We start from the raw sequence: 19,856 nt of genomic DNA, 5'->3' as shown, positions 1-19,856 counted from the left end.
ACACGTGGACAGACACACACACACACGGTCACACACGTGGACAGACACACACACACACGGTCACACACGTGGACAGACACACACACACGGTCACACACGTGGACAGACACACACACACGGTCACACACGTGGACATTAAACACACACACGGTCACTTTGAACACACACGCACTTTCACACAGGAGGACATTGAACTCTAAACACACACACGTGTACTAGTGGTAACTTTAAACACACGTTTGAGTGTGAATGTGTACACACAGTGCTTGCGTGTGAATTGTGAAAACACGAAGATCCCCCCCCCCCCTTAACCTAAACAGAGTGTTGGGGCAAGTGCTGTTAGTGAGCACCTATTACGGCCGATGATGAAGACACACGTGTACACAGCACTGTATGAGGGAGTTCCGTTAGAGTGTGAGTGAGTGGTGTGAGTGAGTGGTGAGAGTGAGTGGTGTGAGTGAGTGGTGAGAGTGAGTGAGTGAGTGGTGAGAGTGAGTGGTGTGAGTGAGTGGGGTGAGTGAGTGAGTGAGTGGGGAGAATGAGTGGTGTGAGTGTTAGTGAGTGGTGTGAGTGAGTGGTGTGAGTGAGTGTGTGGGTGGTGTGAGTGAGTGGAGTGAGTGAGTGGTGTGAGTGAGTGGTGAGAGTGAATGGTGTGAGTGAGTGGTCAGAGTGAGTGAGTGGTCAGAGTGAGTGGTGTGAGTGAGTGGTGTGAGTGAGTGGTGTGAGTGAGTGGTGTGAGTGGTGTGAGTGAGTGGTGTGAGTGAGTGGTGTGAGTGGTGGTGAGAGTGTGTGTGAGTGGTGTGTGTATGTGGTACTAAGTGTGAGTGTCTGTGAGTGTGTGTGAGTGGTAAGAGTGTGTGTGTGAGTGGTAAGAGTGGTGTGTGAGTGTGTGTGTGGTACTAAGTGTGAGTGTGTGAGTGTGTGTGTGAGTGAGTGTTAAGAGTGGTGTGTGAGTGTTAAGAGTGGTGTGTGAGTGTGTATGTGGTACTAAGTGTGAGTGTGTGTGTAAGTGTGTGAGTGTGTGTGTGAGTGGTGTGTGAGTGTGAGTGTGGTACTAGGTGTGAGTGTGTGTGAGTGTGAGTGGTAGTGAGTGGTAAGAGTGGTGTGTGAGTGGTGTGTGAGTGTGTGTGTGGTACTAAGTGTGAGTGGTAAGAGTGTGTGTGTATGTGTGTGTGTGAGTGGTAGTGAGTGTTAAGAGTGGTGTGTAAGTGTGTGAGTGGTGTGTGAGTGTGAGTGTGGTACTAGGTGTGAGTGTGTGTGAGTGGTAGTGTGTGTGTAAGTGTGTGAGTGTGTGTGGTACTAAGTGTGTGTGAGTAGTTTATTACAAAGCCGTCTTTGCCAAACTCCGCCCTCCCTCACTTCCTTCCTCCCTCCCATAACTCCGCTTCAGCAGCAACAGCTTCATCAGCAGCAGCATCAGCAGCAGCGGACGCGTCACAGTCATCATCATCAGCAGCCGCAGCAGCAAACTCATTCAACCGGAAAGCCAGAAACTCCCAACAACAACAACATCATCAGCAGCAGCAGGAGCAGAGTCACCATCATCATCAGCAGCAGCAAGAGTAGAGTCATCATCAGCAGCAGCAGGAGGAGGAGAGTCAGCATCATCGGCAGCAGCAGTAGCAGGAGCAGCAGGAGCCTTTTTCAACTTCATCAAAACACTTCCACCAGTAGCAGCAGCAGCAACTTCGTCAGTAGCGACTTCGTCTCCATCACCGTTCTCAGGTCCAACAGCTGCACCACCACCATCAGCAGCAGCAGCAGTCGCCAGCTTCATCGGCATCTTCATTTCCGTCGGCAACAGCGCAAACAGTGGGCTCGGCATCGCCGCGCTCCCACCCACAATCGCCTCCCTCCCTCCCTCCTCCTCCTGCTGCTGCTGCTGCCGCTGCCCGAGTCTCCATCGGATTCCAGACAACGCCACCCGGCCTCTGCCGAACGCTCACGGCGAGAGGAGAACTCACAACAGCAGCGGCAGCACGACCATCGCGAGCGAGCAGCCGTGGTGACCACCTCCAGCACCACGCCTCGCTCTGTCTTCACGACGTCTCAACCCAGCGACAAGGCGACGTAGTTCCGACGTTTGGGGAAGGAGGTCCACTCGAGGAGCGCCTTCACCCAGCCAGCCCCACCTCGCCTCCCATGTCAGGTGCTGGGCGTTCTGTACTCACGCTGCTGCTTGCCGTGTCGGTACTGCGACGAGTAACGCGCTTGCCTGTTACCTGCCCACCGCTTGCCTGTTACCTGCCCACCGCTTACCTGCCTACCGCTTACCTTATTAGAGAGCAACTCAGACCGTATTGGACACCTCGTGGCCCTTATACATCTCAATGTTCATCCTACAAAGTGCCATCGCAAGGGAAAAACACAAACAAATAGACAACACGTTGTGTTGTTGTTGTTGTCGTTGTTGTCGTTGCCCGTATTGAAACGGCTGTACGCCGAATGGTCCTGAAAACTGAGTCTCCCTGTACGACTCGGTGTGGTGACGCCTCGCTGCTGAGTCTCGAGACGCGTTGGCAGGAGGACACTGCACCTGCGTTCATATGTTTGGCCAACCCTCGTGTGTCGGCGCGTGTGTCGGTATCGACCAGAACCACGACGCCCTCGTCAGCACCGCCGTGCGTAGCCGTAGAAGGACATACTGTATGTTATTTAAGAGGCGACGTTTCGGGCAATGGCCCTCTGCGTGCATAGCACGTAGCACCCGTTGACATCGCGGGGATGATGGATGACCTCACAGATAAGATTTGATCGTCACTACTGTACCGTGGTTATGTTCACCACCGTGATTATTACCGTCGTCATCATCATCACCACCCTGGTTGCCATGGTCATCATTACCATCATTGATTACCATCACAATTATCATTACCATGATTGTATTCACCACCACGATTATCATCATTGTCGCCACCATGATCACATCAAATACTCATCACAATGATGATCACCATCATCACTATGATTATCACCATCATCACCACGATTATAACCATCATCACAATGATTATCACCATCATCAATATCAACGTGATCATCACCATGATCATGACCGTCATCCATCACCATCATCGATGTCATCATGAACCCCCCATCATCACGCCCAGTCCACTGAGCTCCACCACGCGCGTTTGTCGCGGTTGAGTAGAGATAACAATTCACGGTGTAGGTTTTCGTGACCCAATAATTTTCACGATACAAAGTTTCCTGTGGGTTGCACAGATCGCGTAAATGTGGATGTGTCGTACACCCACCGCCACCCGACGCATCCAATTAGCAAGATGTGTCACGTGAACGAAACGTTCCAATTTGCCGTTGCAAACGTGCTGCGTGTGGTTGCTCTTCAACACGCGACTGGCGTGCCGAACTGATCACAAGTTGGCACGTTCTGCTCACGGGACAAACCCTACCGACGATGGGGCTGCGCCGCGTGGAGGTGCGTTCACGACACATTTACGCTCGCCCAACAAAAGCCGCCGATCGCGAGCGGAGTTCCCGTCGGGGCTGACGTGGCCGGTGAAAGCGACCACCCTCCGTCACGTCCCTGGAACGTGAACACGGCAAGATGCGCTCACCGCCGTCGAGCACCGTGCCCGATAAGCACGCACGTGGACTCGACAACCCATCGCGAGAGCCGAATTGTCGCTCTCTGAAGTCTCCGAGTGAGAGACCTGTGGGTGTGGTGAAAATAATCTCGGAGAACCACCACAGCGACCATGGTGATGATGTTAGTCTGCTGCTGCTGCTGCGTTGGCAGCGGTGGTGGGCGAGCGGTGCGCAGGCAAAGTAAGTCGTCACGTGACGCTGCGTGCGTGGCCTCCAAAGGGGGCACAAACGTTATCGTATAATAGGCGACGTTTCGGGCAATGGCCCTTCACGAGTTGAGTTTATTTCTTCTTCAGTCAATTCTGTAAATGGGGGACGTATCGGAGCAGAGAAGGCGCGCGTGTGCGTAAATGTTACGAAAGTCGGCCAAAAGTGTGGCAATCGTGTTGTTGTTGTTGTTAATGTCATAAAAACATCAACAACAACAACACACCGATTGTATGAATGAAGTGATGCGGTCCAATCGCTTTGGCACAACCTGGCAGTGATGCATCCTCCTCTTCTTGTCCGTGCTCACCTGGGAGACCACACATTCCCATTCATCCGCTGTGGAGAAAAGAAAATCGCGGATAATAGGATGGGATGTGTTTTTGCCTGAGAGCTTCCTTCTATCTGTGAAATGTTTTCGGTTAATAGGAGTACACGAGGTCATTGCATTCATGATTCATTGCTGGGGAATCGGGGGCTGAAAGTAAAACCTCGAATAAGAGGATGTGATCCATAATAAAGGTTTTTGGGTTAGATCGCGTAAATATATAAATGTGTCGTTAAACCCGCCACAACCCGACACAGCCAATTAAAAAGGTTTCTCGCGTGAACAGAACGTGCCAATTCGTTACTAGTGCAGCAACACCGGTGTGTCGGAGAGTACACCCACAACACTTACAATTCGAGTACGACGTTTTGCCAGTAATTACAATGAGCATCATCAGGCGACAGCCAGAGATGTGGAGAAATCCTAATTAGCTGTGCCGGGTGGTGGCGTGTTTAGCGGCACATTTAAATTCACGCCATCTAACCCAAAAACCTCTACGACGGATAATATTGGTCGCAAAAGCCCTGAAACGTGCTAAAGAGGATGTGAATTTGCCAAGTGGGCTCTTCCTGATATCCGTGAACAAAATGCGGACGATAAAAAAAAGAAATCGTGCATCGGAAACATCGGCAGCGAAATCCTCGGCGTGTCACGAGGAAACGTCCTTCCGCAATTCAGGCTTAGGAAATCTCCGCGGTTGTAGCGGCGCTTTCGCGAGCGGGGGTCATAGGTCGCGCGAATAAGAGGGGGTGCCCTTGTGTTTTACCGGTGGTGAGATGTTAACTACATCGCCTGGTATACAGGAAGTCGTGGGTTCGATTCTGACCGTGACGTCTGCTTCATATTTGGAGTTTGAATGTTTTCCCCGTCTCCGGCTCTTCCGGGTTTTCCCTCCACATGTAGAATCGATGTGCGTTGAGACTATTTGACTGTTCGAATTTTCCACGTGACGATAAGCCACTTTGTTGGGTTATAATTTGTGGCAGCCGGTCACTTTTGAAAAAGAGCCGTATAACTCAGCGGGCCTTACCTGGTATAACTAAAATATATTATTTTAGTTATGCCCGCTCTTTCCATGGGCTTTAAGGGTCTCACACTCGTACATCTGGGCAATGGCGGCTACGCTACACATGGCGGCCTGCAATCCAACACTCTGTGGAGGAAGCAGCAGCAGCAGCAGCGGTGGATCACCGCACATAGATGTTGTGACATTCACTTCCCGTGGGCGTCCAGGAGGAGCCGTAACGCTGGCTCGTCCAGGAGAAGGCGCGACAGCGAGCGGACTAATCGCCGTGTGTTTCCATCTGTACGTGGGGGAGGGGGGGGGGGTAGAGCGTTGTCCCCTCGCGCAACGCTCTGGTTTCTTCTGTCCCACTTGTACAACAAACACGACTCGTCATTAATTAGCAAAAAAAGTATCTTACAAATAAAACCCCAATGTAGCGGCGGCGGCGGCAGCAGCAGCAGCAGGACCCTCCTGGCAAGAGTCCTGTGACTCGGCGTGGCCCTCGTGGACAGACGAGTACATTTGAAGAGAGAGAAAAAAAATGGTAGCGGAGAGATTTTAAATTGAGTCCCCTTGAGAACCCCCAGATTTTACCTCTGAACACAACAAGTCAACAAACAACATTGCGCCCCACCTTGTATGAGGAAGTGCAAAGTGGAAAATGTAGTTATTTTTGGGGCTTTTTGAGGTAAATCCGTAGACCAATCTCGTATATTTTTTGCCAACATTCAACTCTCTAACCACGTGGCTGGACAACTCGGGGCAACTGTAGTGGAACTGTCGTGTGTTTTAGGCCCGTTGCAAATCCGCTGGGTGTGTATTTGAAATCGTGAATCTCTACGTTTGAACGTTACGGCCCTTAGAACGCACGCGTCCAGCAGGGCGTGACAGACGGTGGCCGAGCCAGCTCAAGCCTCCCGTACACCACGTGACTTCGGCGTGGCCACCCCCACTCTGAGCCCCTCCCCTTTGCCTGTCGCCGCCCACTGTGAAAACAGACCCCGCTCCACATGCTGCAGCAGCAGCAGCAGCGTTGAGGCCCTCATGCTGCCTCTTCCTCTCTCTCCTCATTCCTCCTGACCCCTGATTCTCCGTCCCCACTCCATCCTCCCCACTCTTATTCCCAATCCATTCTCTTCTCTCTCCCGTTCCCCCTCTCTCTCTTATCCCAGGCATCGCACCGCCAACCTGCGGCTAGCACGTGGCTGGCTGCGTACGGTCGCGAAAGAAGTTCGTGCGCACAAGGCAGGGCCAGTTGTTCTAGACCCAGTGTCGGTTTCCGCCTGGGGCGAGAGGGCGAGAGGGTGAGAGGGCGAGTGAGAGGGTGAGAGGGTGAGGGAGTGAGAGGGTGGGAGAGTGAAAGTGTTAGAGAGCGAGAGAGAGGGTGAGAGGGCGAGTGGGCGAGAGAGAGTGAAAGGGCGAGAGGGTGGGGGAGTGAGAGGGTGAGAGAGCGACGGGGGGGGGGGGTGCCTCTTCTCGCTCCAGGGTCGTCCGTGGCGCGCGCTGAGAGCCCCCCACGCACTCCGTGATGAGAGCCCCCCGCGCGCGGGGTTCGTGAGGCCATGGGAGCCAGACGTGGGGGAGGGGGGTCTCCTGTGGGGTGGGGAGTTTTTATTTTGCAGACTCGCCGTTCTCACGCGCGGCGTATCAGCAAGGCCGTCGTGACACAGCACACGCAGCACCACCACGACGGCGCGTGTGTGTGGACGTGGCCTTAAAGTGCACCTAGCCTGGCACAAGCGCCGTGGCGAATGGCGGCTGTTGTTGTTGTTGCTGCTGCACATGTTGGCCGCCCTGCGCGACGTGCCGCTGGAGGTGGCCACGGAGCTTGATTCGAGTGGCTCGGTCGGGTGGTGGAGGGCACAGCCGACGATTGGCATCGCACGAGGATCCACCGGCAGACGCGACCAGTTGAACGACTCATTACGACGAGTCACAGCATCGGTCGTGACGGCGCGGGCTTACGCACACGCCCGAGGCTGTTTTAGCGGCACGTTTATCACTCGAGTGCAAGAATCCACAATGAACCAAACATGGTCGAATAACCCAGAGTCGCCATTTAAACACAACATACAAACACTTTTGAACATTTCCCAAACTAACAACTTGGGCGACGTGAGAGAGTGCGTGGCCCGAAGCGTTATCCATGGTGGTGCTGGTGGTGGTGGTGCTGCTGGTGGTGGTGCTGGTGGTGCTGCTGGTGGTGCTGGTGGTGGTGCTGGTGGTGGTGCTGGTGGTGGTGCTGGTGCTGGTGGTGCTGGTGCTGGTGGTGGTGCTGGTGGTGGTGGTGCTGGTGGTGGTGCTGGTGGTGGTGGTAGTGCTGGTGGTGCTGGTGGTGGTGCTGGTGGTGGTGCTGGTGGTGGTGGTGGTGCTGGTGGTGCTGCTGGTGGTGCTGCTGGTGGTGCTGGTGGTGGTGCTGGTGGTGCTGGTGGTGCTGGTGGTGGTGCTGGTGGTGGTGCTGGTGGTGGTGCTGGTGGTGCTGGTGGTGGTGCTGGTGGTGGTGCTGGTGCTGGTGGTAGTGCTGGTGGTGCTGGTGGTGGTGGTGCTGGTGGTGCTTGTGGTGGTGCTGGTGGTGGTGCTGGTGGTGGTGCTGCTGGTGGTGCTGGTGGTGGTGCTGGTGCTGCTGGTGGTGGTGGTGCTGGTGGTGCTGGTGGTGCTGGTGGTGCTGGTGGTGCTGGTGGTGGTGCTGGTGGTGCTGGTGGTGCTGGTGGTGGTGCTGGTGGTGCTGGTGGTGCTGGTGGTGGTGGTGCTGGTGGTGGTGCTGGTGGTGGTGCTGGTGGTGCTGGTGGTGCTGGTGGTGGTGCTGGTGGTGCTGGTGGTGCTGGTGGTGGTGCTGGTGGTGGTGCTGGTGGTGGTGCTGCACCGCCACCGTTGTTGATGTCCGGGCCGAACCGCGGCCACGTTTCCAATCACCGCCGTGTGCCCACCGTCGGTGCACCGACCCGATTTGTGTTTCGTCTTCACGGCGACGACGGCGGCGATGTCCCCTTGCTCGCGTTCGCGCCGCCGTGGCGCAGAGTGCGCTCCTCGCTCTCGGCGGGAGTGAGAGAGGGAGCGAGAATGACTCACAGGAGTGAGGAGGAACCAGACGAGCGGATGGGCAGCAGCCAAGCCCCTTGCGGTGACGAGCCCGTGCCAAATATCTCCCCCCACCCCTAAGCTCTCCCCCCTCTCTCACTCTCTATCTATACACGCGTGGCATTGTGTGTGTGTGAAGGGGTTATCGACGAGTTAATTAATGGGGAGGCAGAGGGGGGGGTAACCGGAGCCACCCACGTGTGCCAGGGGGTGGGGGTCAGGGTCGAACTCTGCGCGCGTGGAGGTCGGGGTCACTCCCGCTTGCTGTCCCGCCTCACGGGAGGGGCGCAGAGTTCAGAGTTCGCCGCTGTGGGGCCGCCACGCTCAGCCACCACCACCACCGCCGCCGCTGCGGCTGCCGCGTGATGCCTTGGTGGGGGGGGGGGGCGGGGAGCCACCGTCCGCCTCCGTTTCCCGATTCCCAGGACGAGGGGTGCGGTGCTGCCACCATGACCTTGCCCCTGCTGCTGCTGCTGTTGTTGTCGTGGTCACGGTTATCGCGGCCGGGCGTCGCTTTACGCATAATGGGACACGGGGGCATCGTGGGACACGGGGACACGGGGGCGGCGTGGGACACGGGGGCAGCGTGGGACACGGGGGCAGCGTGGGACACGGGGACACGGGGGCGGCGTGGGACACTGGCCCTGCCTGCTGGGGCGAGCTGCTCGGCGAGTCCCGCGTGGACTTCGCCGTCATTTGTGCGGCGGTGGCGGCACGCGGAGTGGCCGGGGGGGTCGGGGGGGCCACTCGGTGCTCGTGAGCGAAGGGCCCCAATCCAATCGCGCGCGGTCCGTGCCGCGTGCCGCGGGGCGCTGCTGCTGCTCCTCGTTTGTCCGCGTTGTTGTTGTGCGTCTGTTGTGTTGTCGTGTTGTTGTTGTGCGTCTGTTGTTGTGTTGTGCGTCTGTTGTGTTGTTGTTGTGTTGTGCGTCTGTTGTGTTGTTGTTGTTGTTGTGTTGTGCGTCTGTTGTGTTGTTGTTGTGTTGTGCGTCTGTTGTATTGTTGTTGTGTTGTGCGTCTGTTGTGTTGTTGTGTTGTGCGTCTGTTGTGTTGTTGTGTTGTGCGTCTGTGTTGTTGTTGTGTTGTGCGTCTGTTGCTGCGTTGTTGATGGTGGCGGTGATAATGAGGAAATAGATTCATTGTGCAGTGTTTGTGTGTATATATATTTGAATCGATCAAAATTAGATTCGTATTCTCCGAATGCACGGATGTTGGACGGCTTTCGCACCGCACGTAGCCACCCTTGCTAATCGGGGGTGCGATCTGAAAGCCGTTTAAGCATGTTACACAGCACGCACACGCGTGTGCTGTGCACGTGACCGTCACGGTGGCGGCCTGAGCTGGACGTGGAAATTCCACATTCCCGTGGCGAGGCGCCAGCCTGCCCTTACTTACGGCAGCATTGACGGCTGTTGCCTCTCTGCCACATTCTCGATAAACTGGTCCCAGATGTATCGCCCCTGGGATAGCGACGATGATGCATTTCATAATGATACTGATGGTGGACATGGTGGCGATACAACTGAGGATATACTGATGATGATGGTGCTAATTATAATTAATTGATAACGCTGTGTTACTGATGTTGAAAACCACTTTGAGTTTACTCATCGTCACCCATCATCCCTCCCGGAGGGTCGATAAAATGTGTGCCACTGTGTGGGGAAGTCCTACGGAAGTTGTTCGTCCTACGGATGGACCTGCCCCTGCCATAAGAATGTGGATTTTCCACCACTGGTTCTGCAGGGATATGAATAGCCGATGAGCACCAATCCCTCAATGCTCTTGTGAGCAAGACGTCACTTGTTGACTTTGAACGGATGATGTTGCAACTGGTGCTGCTGCTGCTTCTACTGATGATGATGGTGACGATGACGATGGTGGTGGTGGTTTTAGTCAACGGTGACCTGCATTTGAACTTGGCAGGCCGGGGAATTGCAACACCAGATGTCGATACTCCATTATACTGTGCAGTCTCAAGAGCTGCGTGCGTGTTTGTGTCTCTGTTGTGGGGAGCGGTCCTGTAGCTTCGAGCGAACCCGGCGACCCGGTTCGATTCTCGCTCACGGCAAACACCGGTCACGATTATCTGAAGCGGTCCTGGGCCTCCTCTAGGTTGACTCAGCCTCAAATGAGTACCTGGTGCGGTGTGTGGTAAACATCGCCACTGGGGAGACAATGGCGGCCGGGCGTGGTGCTGGCCACCCATCCCCTCGTGTGCCGTGCCGGCCTTCGTAGGTGCTGCTCGCCAACAGCACTTGCCCCAACAGCCTGTGAAGGCTACACGGGGATCGTTGTCTTTTGTGTGTTTAGTGTGTCACACACACACTCTGTTTTCTACACACACAATCAATTACATACACACTGTTACAAATACCCTCGTATAGACACAACGGACTGTTGGGTAAAGTAGTCACACGCAACAACAACCGCCATTCGCCACTAAGTGGCGGTGACGTCACCAAGACGTTTGTGCCAGGCTATGTGCACGTTAAGGCCACGTGAAGTGTCGAACGCCCGCTGGCAGGTCACGGGACAGACCCAGGTGCCGCAGGACGACTGACTTTCTGTGCTTTAGCCACCCGGCGCTCCGCTCGTTGTTGTGAGCGTCGCTCCTCCGCCCTCCGTTGTTGTTGGAGGGCGACTGCCTCCAACTGCCCAGTAGCGTCCTTCACGAGCCTCCTCCACTGAGGCCGATCTTGACATCGCTGGTACCAGTCATCGGCAAGTCCACTCAGCTCCACGTCCTCCTGTACCACATCACTCCATCTCTTCTCTAGCCACTGTTCTTTCCCCTAATTATGGTAATAGGTGTGGCGCTGCAGGTTACTTTTTTGCCTGCATCCCTCAAGGGATGTTCATCTTCGGTGGGAGCATAAATAACTACGACTACCACTCCTCGCCTCTGGTTGATGGGAAGGCTAGCCCAAAGTAGCCCGGGGCTTACAGGTTCCCACATCTCACCGCCATGCTCCCACGCCCCCGTCATTCTTTTGTTCCTAAGAAAAGCCACTCCCTGTTGTTTGGCAGTCTCCTGCCCCGAGTAGAGGACTGTCCACCCCGCATGGTAGCAGGAGCCACAGAGATCCAGGTGGTACCGGTCCAACTCCCGACAGAGGAGTGGCAGCCTCTCCTCCGCAGTGAGCATTCAAACATTCCACGTGGCCACCCGTAGTGGTTTTTTGTTGTTTCTGGAGGAGCCCCGAGGGTAAGGATTCAGTCTCCTGGCTCCGCCAAATGGGGTTTGGCCAGGAGACGTCATAGACGCCTGTGCCCCCGGGGCCTCCAGCACAAGCTTAATAGCATTTTAAAATCGTGGTTTCGTGGTAATTAATTGAAGGTGGAGGGGTTACCAGCCCCTCGCACCTGTCCAGAGCCCCCATTTGGTCGCTGTGGTAGTTACAGACGCCATGAAGGGAGTGGCCAATCTTAGTTGGCCCTCCCCCACACGGCACTGCCCACCGCAGCGTTGACGTCCGGCACCAACGAGGTAGGGGGTTGTTTTTTTCCGGACAGTGGGACACACACACACAAGTCGTCACACTCACAAGTCGTCACACTCACACACAATTCGTCACACTCACACACAATTCGTCACTCACAAGTGGTCACTCACACTCACAAGTCGTCACCCACACTCACAAGTAGTCACCCACAAGTCGTCACACTCACTCACACAAGTCGTCACTCACACACACAAGTAGTCACCCACAAGTCGTCACACTCACTCACACAAGTCGTCACTCACACACACAAGTAGTCACCCACAAGTCGTCACACTCACACTCACAAGTCGTCACTGACACACACAAGTAGTCACCCACAAGTCGTCACACTCACACTCACAAGTCGTCACTGACACACACAAGTAGTCACCCACAAGTCGTCACTGACACTCGCCGTTGGGCATGACGGGTTGGACAGTGGCGAACATTCCTGGGACAGAGCGGGGAGCGCGTGGCCCGCTGTGGTGCAGAGATGGGACCCCTCCACCCCATCCCCCTCCTCCCCCACTCCTCCCACGTCCGCCACTACCCCCCCCCATTCCTCCTCCCCCCACTCCACCTGTGTGGCTGGGGAGAACAAGGCACACACACACCTGTGTGGCTGGCTCACCTGGTTGGGGCGTGTGTTAAGGGGGTGTGTGTGGATGCGTGGATGTCTGTCTAGTGTAGCGGTTAGCGCGCCGCGCTACGAACCTCGCCGCGTCCCCAGTTCGATTCGCGCTCAGGGCCAACACCTGTGTCGATTATCTGAACCGGTCCTGGGCCTCCCTTAGGTCGATTCAGCCTCAAATGAGTACCTGGTGTGGTGCGTAAAAACATCGCCACTGGGGAGACAAAGGCGGCCGGGCGTGGTGCTGGCCACCCGTCCTCTCGTGTGCCGTGCTGGCCTTAATAGGTGCTCGCTAACAGCACTTGCCCCAACAGTCTGTTACAGGCTATACGGGGGTTCTTTGTCTTTGCTAGGGGGTGGCTGGATGTGTGTTAGGGGGTGTGTGTGGGTTATTGACCTGGTCAAGGCCTATGATACCATCAGTAGTCCTGGGCTCTGGGATGTTTTTCGTGCTTTCGGAGTCCCTGATCCTCTGCTCACGATCATTAAGGACCTTCATGATGGTGAGCGGGCCCGGGTAAAACTACGTGGCCGGGAGTCGGAGCCATTTCCTGTACACCTTGGGGTGCGACAGGGATGCCCTCTGGCTCCCACATTATTTAACATCTATTTCGACCACGTAGTTCAATAGCTGTACCAGAGGAATTTCCATCTGGTAGAGATACAATGGGAGGCTGATCGATGCCTGGGTGCGGTCAAGGGATGGCTCCCCATTGATCAACCATGTTATGTATGCCGATGATCTGGTAATTGCTGCTCACTCGGAGGAGGAGTTTGAGGCGCTGCTGCTGAACCTGGAGCTTGCTACTAAGAGGTGGGACCTTACCATCAGCCCCACCAAAACTAAGCACCTGCCTGAGAGCAGGGGGGGGGGGACAGAGGGAGTGTACAGGGGAGAGAGCCTACAGGTGCTCGCGTGTCGCTGTGCGCGTTTTCACGTCTAACCGCGTGCACAAGACAAAGGGGTCGCGCAAGAAGGAACAAGTCGGCAGGAAACCGAGCGCGAGCCGCGGGGTAGGGAGGGAGAGTGGAGGGGGGGCGGGGTAGGGAGGGAGAGGCAAGTGCTTGGTCGTGGTGGGGGTCCCTCCTCTGTCGAGTGATCTCATCCCCCTCGCCGTCATCATCAGCCGTGGTCGATCCGCTGCTGGATGAACGACTCCCCCGAGCTCTCGCTCGCACAAAGCGGTCCGTGGTCGTCAGGGTCGCATTGCGCGTTGAGATGATTTGGATGCTGCAAATGTCCCCATGGCAGGCCACTTGGTTGAGTTGCCATTCGTGGTGGCGAGGTCGCTTCTGAAGAAGAGCTGCGTAGGCTCGGTGGGCCCTTCCCTGGTAACATATAAAAAAAATAAGTTGCGTTTATATTATTTTTAGAATAGAATTCCAAAGCGTGCACCTCTGCACGCGTCTGTGAGCACCTTTCAGTTTCAGTTCTGCTTCGTCGGTGTCCCATCGCCTTTTTAGTTACCCCCTCTCCACCCCTCTCCCCTCGATAGTCGTGACACAGCGCGGGGTAGTGAATGGAAAACACACGCGACTCAAGTCGCTTGGAATCAAAGTCGACTCAACAAGTCGAGCCACATCCGTGGGAGGGCCACGACTGAGATGACATGCTCCTCTCAGCGTCATCCTCGCGGGACCGGTTGCTGCTGCTGTTGTTGCTGTTGTTGTTATTGCTGTTGTTGTTGTTATTGCTGTTGTTGTTGTTATTGCTGTTGCTGTTGTTGTTATTGCTGTTGTTGTTGTTATTGCTGTTGTTGTTGTTGTTATTGCTGTTGTTGTTGTTATTGCTGTTGTTGCTGTTGTTATTGTTGTTGTTATTGTTGTTGTTATTGCTGTTGTTGTTGTTGTTATTGCTGTTGTTGTTGTTATTGCTGTTGTTGTTGTTATTGCTGTTGTTGTTGTTGTTATTGCTGTTGTTGTTGTTATTGCTGTTGTTGCTGTTGTTATTGTTGTTGTTATTGTTGTTGTTATTGCTGTTGTTGTTGTTGTTATTGCTGTTGTTGTTGTTATTGCTGTTGTTGTTATTGCTGTTGCTGTTGTTGTTATTGCTGTTGTTGCTGGATGAGGAATAACGCGGGCGAGCCACACGGCGGCCGGCGGCGCTTGCTGGATATGCGGAGCTCGACGTTGAAACGAAACGCCCGCAATCACGAAGCCATCCATTTGTCTCTCTCGCACACGAAGCGACTAAATAAATAACAACGTCGATTTCGAACGCGTGCCATCATCGCCCGCACGCTGGGGCCCTTCCTCCTCGGCGGTGGCGTCTCTCCCCCGCGTCTCGGCAGCGTCGTGTTACTAACCACGCGATGCGTGTGTGTTCACAACGACCCGCTAGCAACTCGCCACCACCCTCCGTGTTTGTATAACGCCACGAATCGACAGCCCTGGACAATAACGCCCCCCCCCCTCGCCAAACGGGACGTTCCATCATCTCGAAGAGGTTTACCAGGGTGTAATATTTTGATCAAACACCATGGGCTGCTGCATTGCATCGTATCCCCCCCCCACTCTGCACACAATAAATAGAATATCCCACACGCAGCGCACATCAACAACACACGGCAGAGCGCACCGTGAACTCGTGTGCACTGTGAGCCCCCGGGTCTATTTGAGTCTCTGTGTGAGTCTGTGGGTCTCTGTGTAAGTCTGTGGGTCGCTGTGTTGTAAGTCTGTGGGTCTCTGTGTAAGTCTGTGGGTCGCTGTGTTGTAAGTCTTTGTGTGAGTATCTGTGTGAGTCTACGAGTGTGTGCGAGTCTGTGGGTCGCTGTGTAAGTCGCGTGGTGGCCACCGCACCGTCTCCGACACACAGACGCGCCTCGTGTCAATATTTGTATTATTCTTATTTGTATTCGCCAGCCGAGGAACGCGGCGGCCACGCCGCTCGACCGGGAGTGGCGGTGGTGGTGGTGGAGCTGTGCCCACCGGGCGAGATGACCGAGATGCGATCGCTTCCTTCCGACTCTGCCCCCACCCTCCACCCCCCATGCGCGTTCCGCCAGTGGGGGGCGGGGGTGATTGTTGTTGTTGCTTTATCGTCCTTGCGAGACGCGTGTTTGTACTTTCACCGGCAACGTAAACGCAACGTCGACGACTTCGTGGCTCGCTTGAGCCGGTGGTGGCAATTCCACGTTCCTATGGCAGGGCGCCGCCTAACCGCAGCAGAGCCACTTCCCCAGAAAGTGCTGATTTTATCAGCCGCCGTAGGAGGATGATGATTGGGTCAAGTGAGCCCTGCCCACCACCCGCCCCCAAACCCAGGGGTTGAACTCTCGCCCTGTGGCTCGCTCGACCGCGGGGGGGGGGGGAGACGCGGAGGGGGGGGGGGAGACGCGGGCGAAGGCGGCGCCACGTTCCAACCTCGCCCCAGCTTGATGCGCCTGCCCGTACCCCTCCTGGAGCCCCCACCCCCCTGGAGCCCCCACCCCCCTGGAGCCCCCACCCCCCTGGAGCCCCCACCCCCCTGGAGCCCGCGGGGCCACCGGGACTCGCGCGCAACGCGTCCACTCAGCTGTTGAGAAGGACGAGGATCGTTGGGGGGGGGGGGGAGTCATTGCGCCGTCTCAACGCGGGTCGCCGTGTCCGTGTGCCGTGACGAAGGGCCCCACTTAGACCAGGACGAGGCCGTCCTGGTGCTGGTGCACCGTCACCAAAGCCGCAGCGGCCGTGGAGCCGCGCGAGGGGGGCTGGGGCGCCGGAAGGGATTCACTCGGAGCGAGACGCTCGGCGGGGAGGTCCCCCGGGACGCGGGGAAACGTCTCCGCGTCTCGCTCCCAAGCGGAGTCCAGGGCCCAGGGCCACGAGTTGGCCACGCACGCCGACGTCGCGCGCGCTGCGCCACTGGCCCACGTCGGTCTCGCCGCGCGGCAACTGCCCATCAGAGAGGGCTCTTTTACACACAACACCATCGGCCGCACGGCCTTCTGGGAGTGCATCTGGGCATCAGGTTTAGATTCTGGTATTTGTTTCACTCCGCGCCCCCCTCCCCCCTCATCGGCAGCAACAACACGCGCCGTATGGGAATGGCTTCGTGCCCCCCCCTCCCCGAGTGTTGAGAGGGAGTTGGGTGGAGCCCCCCCCCCCCCCCCCCGGGATGTGGCTGGAGCAGAGCGCGATGTGCGTACCGCCTCTGATGGGACGAGTCTCTCGAGGCTTTGTCTCGCGAGCGCTGGAACCAAAACCTCTCCCTGGTCACCAGCAGCACGCGGAGCTCCCGACACACGCGCACAGAGACAAAGATCCCCCGTGTAGCCTGCACAGACTGTCGGGGCAAGTGCTGTTAGCGAGCAGCACCTGTAAAACGTCGCGCATCTCTCCAGGATTGGTTCAAGCGAACTTGAATCTGCTGATGAGACGGATGAACGTCGAACCCGGTCCCCTGGTTTGCTGTGGATGATGTGAAGTCTGCGATGGGACGTGTACAACATGAGCTGCTGATACACGTTTTGTGTTGTGCGTTGCAGAAAAGACAAATGTGTGGCTGAGAGGGGCCCAGTGTCCGCGTGTTTATCTCGCGAAAGGAATCCCAGCCGAGTTGAAACAAGCCGCGTGTTTAGGTAATTACTTTAAACAGATAAATAAATAAACACACTTGCGATTGTTTGGCGAAGCCGAAGCCGGGATGCAGTCACCTGTTTACACACAAAGACAAAGATCCCCCGTATAGCCTGTGACAGACTGTTGGGGCAAGTGCTGTTAGCGAGCACCTATGAAGGCCGGCACGACACACGAGGGGGTGGGTGGCCAACACCACGCCCGGCCGCCTTTGTCTCCCCAGCGGCGATGTTTACAAATCGCATTGGGTACTCATTTGAGGCCGAGTCGACCTAGGGGAGACCCACGACCGGTTCAGATAATCGTCACCGGTGTTGGCCGTGAGCGGGGATCGAACCCGGGTCGCCGGGTTCGTAGCGCGCTCACCGCTGCACCGCCGCTTCCAGGAGCGTGGCAGGGGCCGTCTGTAGCTGCCAGCTTCTCAAGGGGCGGCGAGAGCGGCGGCGGCGGCGGCGTCGTCAACGCCGCCGCCGTCCGGGGTTTGTCGCTTCGCGGTGACGCCGCCGACTTTGTTTTCTTTCGTTCCCGAATGACGCCGCCGCTGCCGAGGTGGTGTGCTTGGGCCCACGTGGCAGCAGTCGGGTAGCGTCAGTCACCGCCCCCTCCCCACTCGCAGGCCGAGCCGGTGGCCAGAGTTCACGGCCACAACCACGAGCCCGGCCACAACCACGACCTCGCCCGGGTCGGGTGACGCTGCACTAGTCACTAGTCACCGTTGTTGGCCCCGCCGCGTATCCGATGGCCTCGCCACACGCGCCGCTTGTTCGGGAGCGAGCGCGGGGGCAGTGGAGGGGACTCACGACACAAAATTGATCATTAACGTGGTCTGAACCAAAAATCGATTGCGAAGTAATGTTGCCGTTATTAAATGACGGCACACTATCCACTTTGTACGCCGTGGCTGCAGCACGGGAAGGGGGGGGGGTCGTGAGGATGCGATGGATGGGAAACGAGAAGTTGACGGGAATGGGAAGAGAGAAGTGAATGGGGAAACGGAGGAAGAGGGATGGGAAAGGAGCCGAGAAACGGGGGCACGGGCGCCAGGAGAGACGAGGAGAGGGAGGAGGAGGAGCGGCGTCTGTTTCCACAGTGGGCGGGGACGGGGCAGAGAGGAGGGGCTCGGAGTGGGGGTGGCCACGCTGAAGTCACGTGGTGCACGGCAGGAGGCTCGAGCGGAGCTGTATAGGGCAGATCAAACCCAGATGGGCTCTCGGCTGGAGGAATCAAAGCTCGGGTTTCCACCTCGACCATCACTCGACTGATTTTGATGTGGCTGGAGAGGGGTGGGGGTGCGCGCGGACCGGGACGCGCTCCCAATCTGGACACTCGATGTCCACTTAGGCCGACCGCGGAACCCGCGGGTGGCGGTGGCGGTGGCGGCGACTCGCCGCTCTCCGCACCCCCCGGGACGCGGCCACGCGGGGTTCGACTCCTGGGCCGGTGCGGAGGCCGGCCCACTCTCACCCCCTTCACTTCACCCCCTTCATCTCACCCCCCTTCACCTCACCCCCTTCACCTCACCCCCTTCACCTCACCCCCTTCACCTCACCCCCTTCACCTCGCCCGCACTCACCGGCGTGGTGACGCGATGCGGCGCTGTGGCCTTACCGAGCCTGGGTGGCCTTCATCTAGCAGTGGGTAGATAAAGGGCACTGCATTATTTAATGGCGCTGCGCGAGTGTGCGCTGTGTGTGTGCGTCTGTTTGCGCGCGTTTAATTATTCAGCTCGTAACGCGAGACGCTCGCGGCTGGGCACTGTGGTGGGAGCTCGCTCACGACACTTGCTTCAAACAGTGCTAGAGGCTATACGGGGGGAGGGGATCTTTGTCTTTGTGTGCCTTTGTGTTTATTTTTTCATGCGACGCAGTTGCTGAGCGCAGGACCCCCCCCCCCGCCCCCAAAGATCCGAAACGTCAAGCGGCCAGCAACGAGCAGCACAGGCCCTTGTTAGAGTTGTGGTGAGTAAGAGGGCCGCACTCGCTTCACCAGGAGAGGAGATCGCTGAGTCGAGAGCTTGGGGTGTGGGGGGGAGGGGTGGTGAGGGATTAGGGGGGGTGGTGAGGGAGTGGTGAGGCGGTGAGGGAGTGGTGAGGGAGTGGTGGGGTGGTGAGGGAGTGGTGAGGCGGTGGGGGAGTGGTGGGGCGGTGAGGGAGTGGTGAGGGAGTGGTGAGGGAGTGGTGAGGCGGTGAGGGAGTGGTGAGGGAGTGGTGAGGGAGTGGTGGGGCGGTGGGGGAGTGGTGAGGGAGTGGTGAGGGAGTGGTGAGGCGGAGAGGGAGTGGTGAGGGAGTGGTGAGGGAGTGGTGGTGAGGCGGTGAGGGAGTGGTGAGGCGGAGAGGGAGTGGTGAGAGAGTGGTGAGGGAGTGGTGAGGGAGTGGTGAGGGAGTGGTGAGGGAGTGGTGAGGGAGTGGTGAGGCGGCCTGCAGTGCGGTGAATGTGGCCGAGTGGCGGGCGAAAGTCTGGTAAGCCGAGTGCTACGTGCGTGTGTGAGCTCTGTGTGTGCGTGTGATGTTTGTGAGTGCGTGTGCGTGCGGGGATGGGACAGTTGTGGCGAGAGTGGAGAGTTTTCCCACACCTGGGCAGTGTGCTCATGACGAGCTCTGGTTTGACAGCAGAGGTCTCACTCCGAATCAGTCGAGCGGCATTATATTTTCATCGACTGCATAATGCTGTGTGGAAGCTACCTGGTCTGTCGCTCTACACGAAGCTTCAGGTCTTCTCGGCCACGGTCATGACCTCCCTTCTCTATGCTTGTGAAACGTGGACCCCCCTATTGGAACAACTTCGCCAGTTAGAAACATTGAAGGTGGCCTGCCTACGATCCATCCTGGGTTTAATCAGGCAGGATTCTGTGAGCAGCTCACAAATCCTTGTGAGATCTGGACAAAGTCCCATCTGTGAGCTCCGAGCTCCTCTGGCAGGCAAGGCTGCGTTGGCTGGGCCACGTAGCCCGCATGCCCA

General features: G+C 57.0%; 1 protein-coding gene across 1 annotated transcript in view; it reads left to right on the top strand.

Annotated features, from left to right (window-relative positions):
• Positions 1–1,383: 1,383 nt before the first annotated feature.
• The window catches only part of LOC144945815 (tumor necrosis factor alpha-induced protein 8-like protein 1), a 62,151-nt gene continuing 43,678 nt past the window's right edge, over positions 1,384–19,856 (top strand). Inside the window, exon 1 of the mRNA XM_078874356.1 lies at positions 1,384–2,149. Coding sequence (XP_078730482.1) covers positions 2,143–2,149 — 7 coding nt within the window. The 5' untranslated portion in view covers positions 1,384–2,142. The remainder of the gene's footprint in view (positions 2,150–19,856) is intronic.

The sequence above is a fragment of the Lampetra fluviatilis genome, chromosome 39, assembly GCF_964198595.1.
Source record: "Lampetra fluviatilis chromosome 39, kcLamFluv1.1, whole genome shotgun sequence".
In the NCBI taxonomy this organism is placed as follows: Eukaryota; Metazoa; Chordata; class Hyperoartia; order Petromyzontiformes; family Petromyzontidae; genus Lampetra; species Lampetra fluviatilis.
This window is presented reverse-complemented; position numbering and strand designations above follow the sequence as displayed.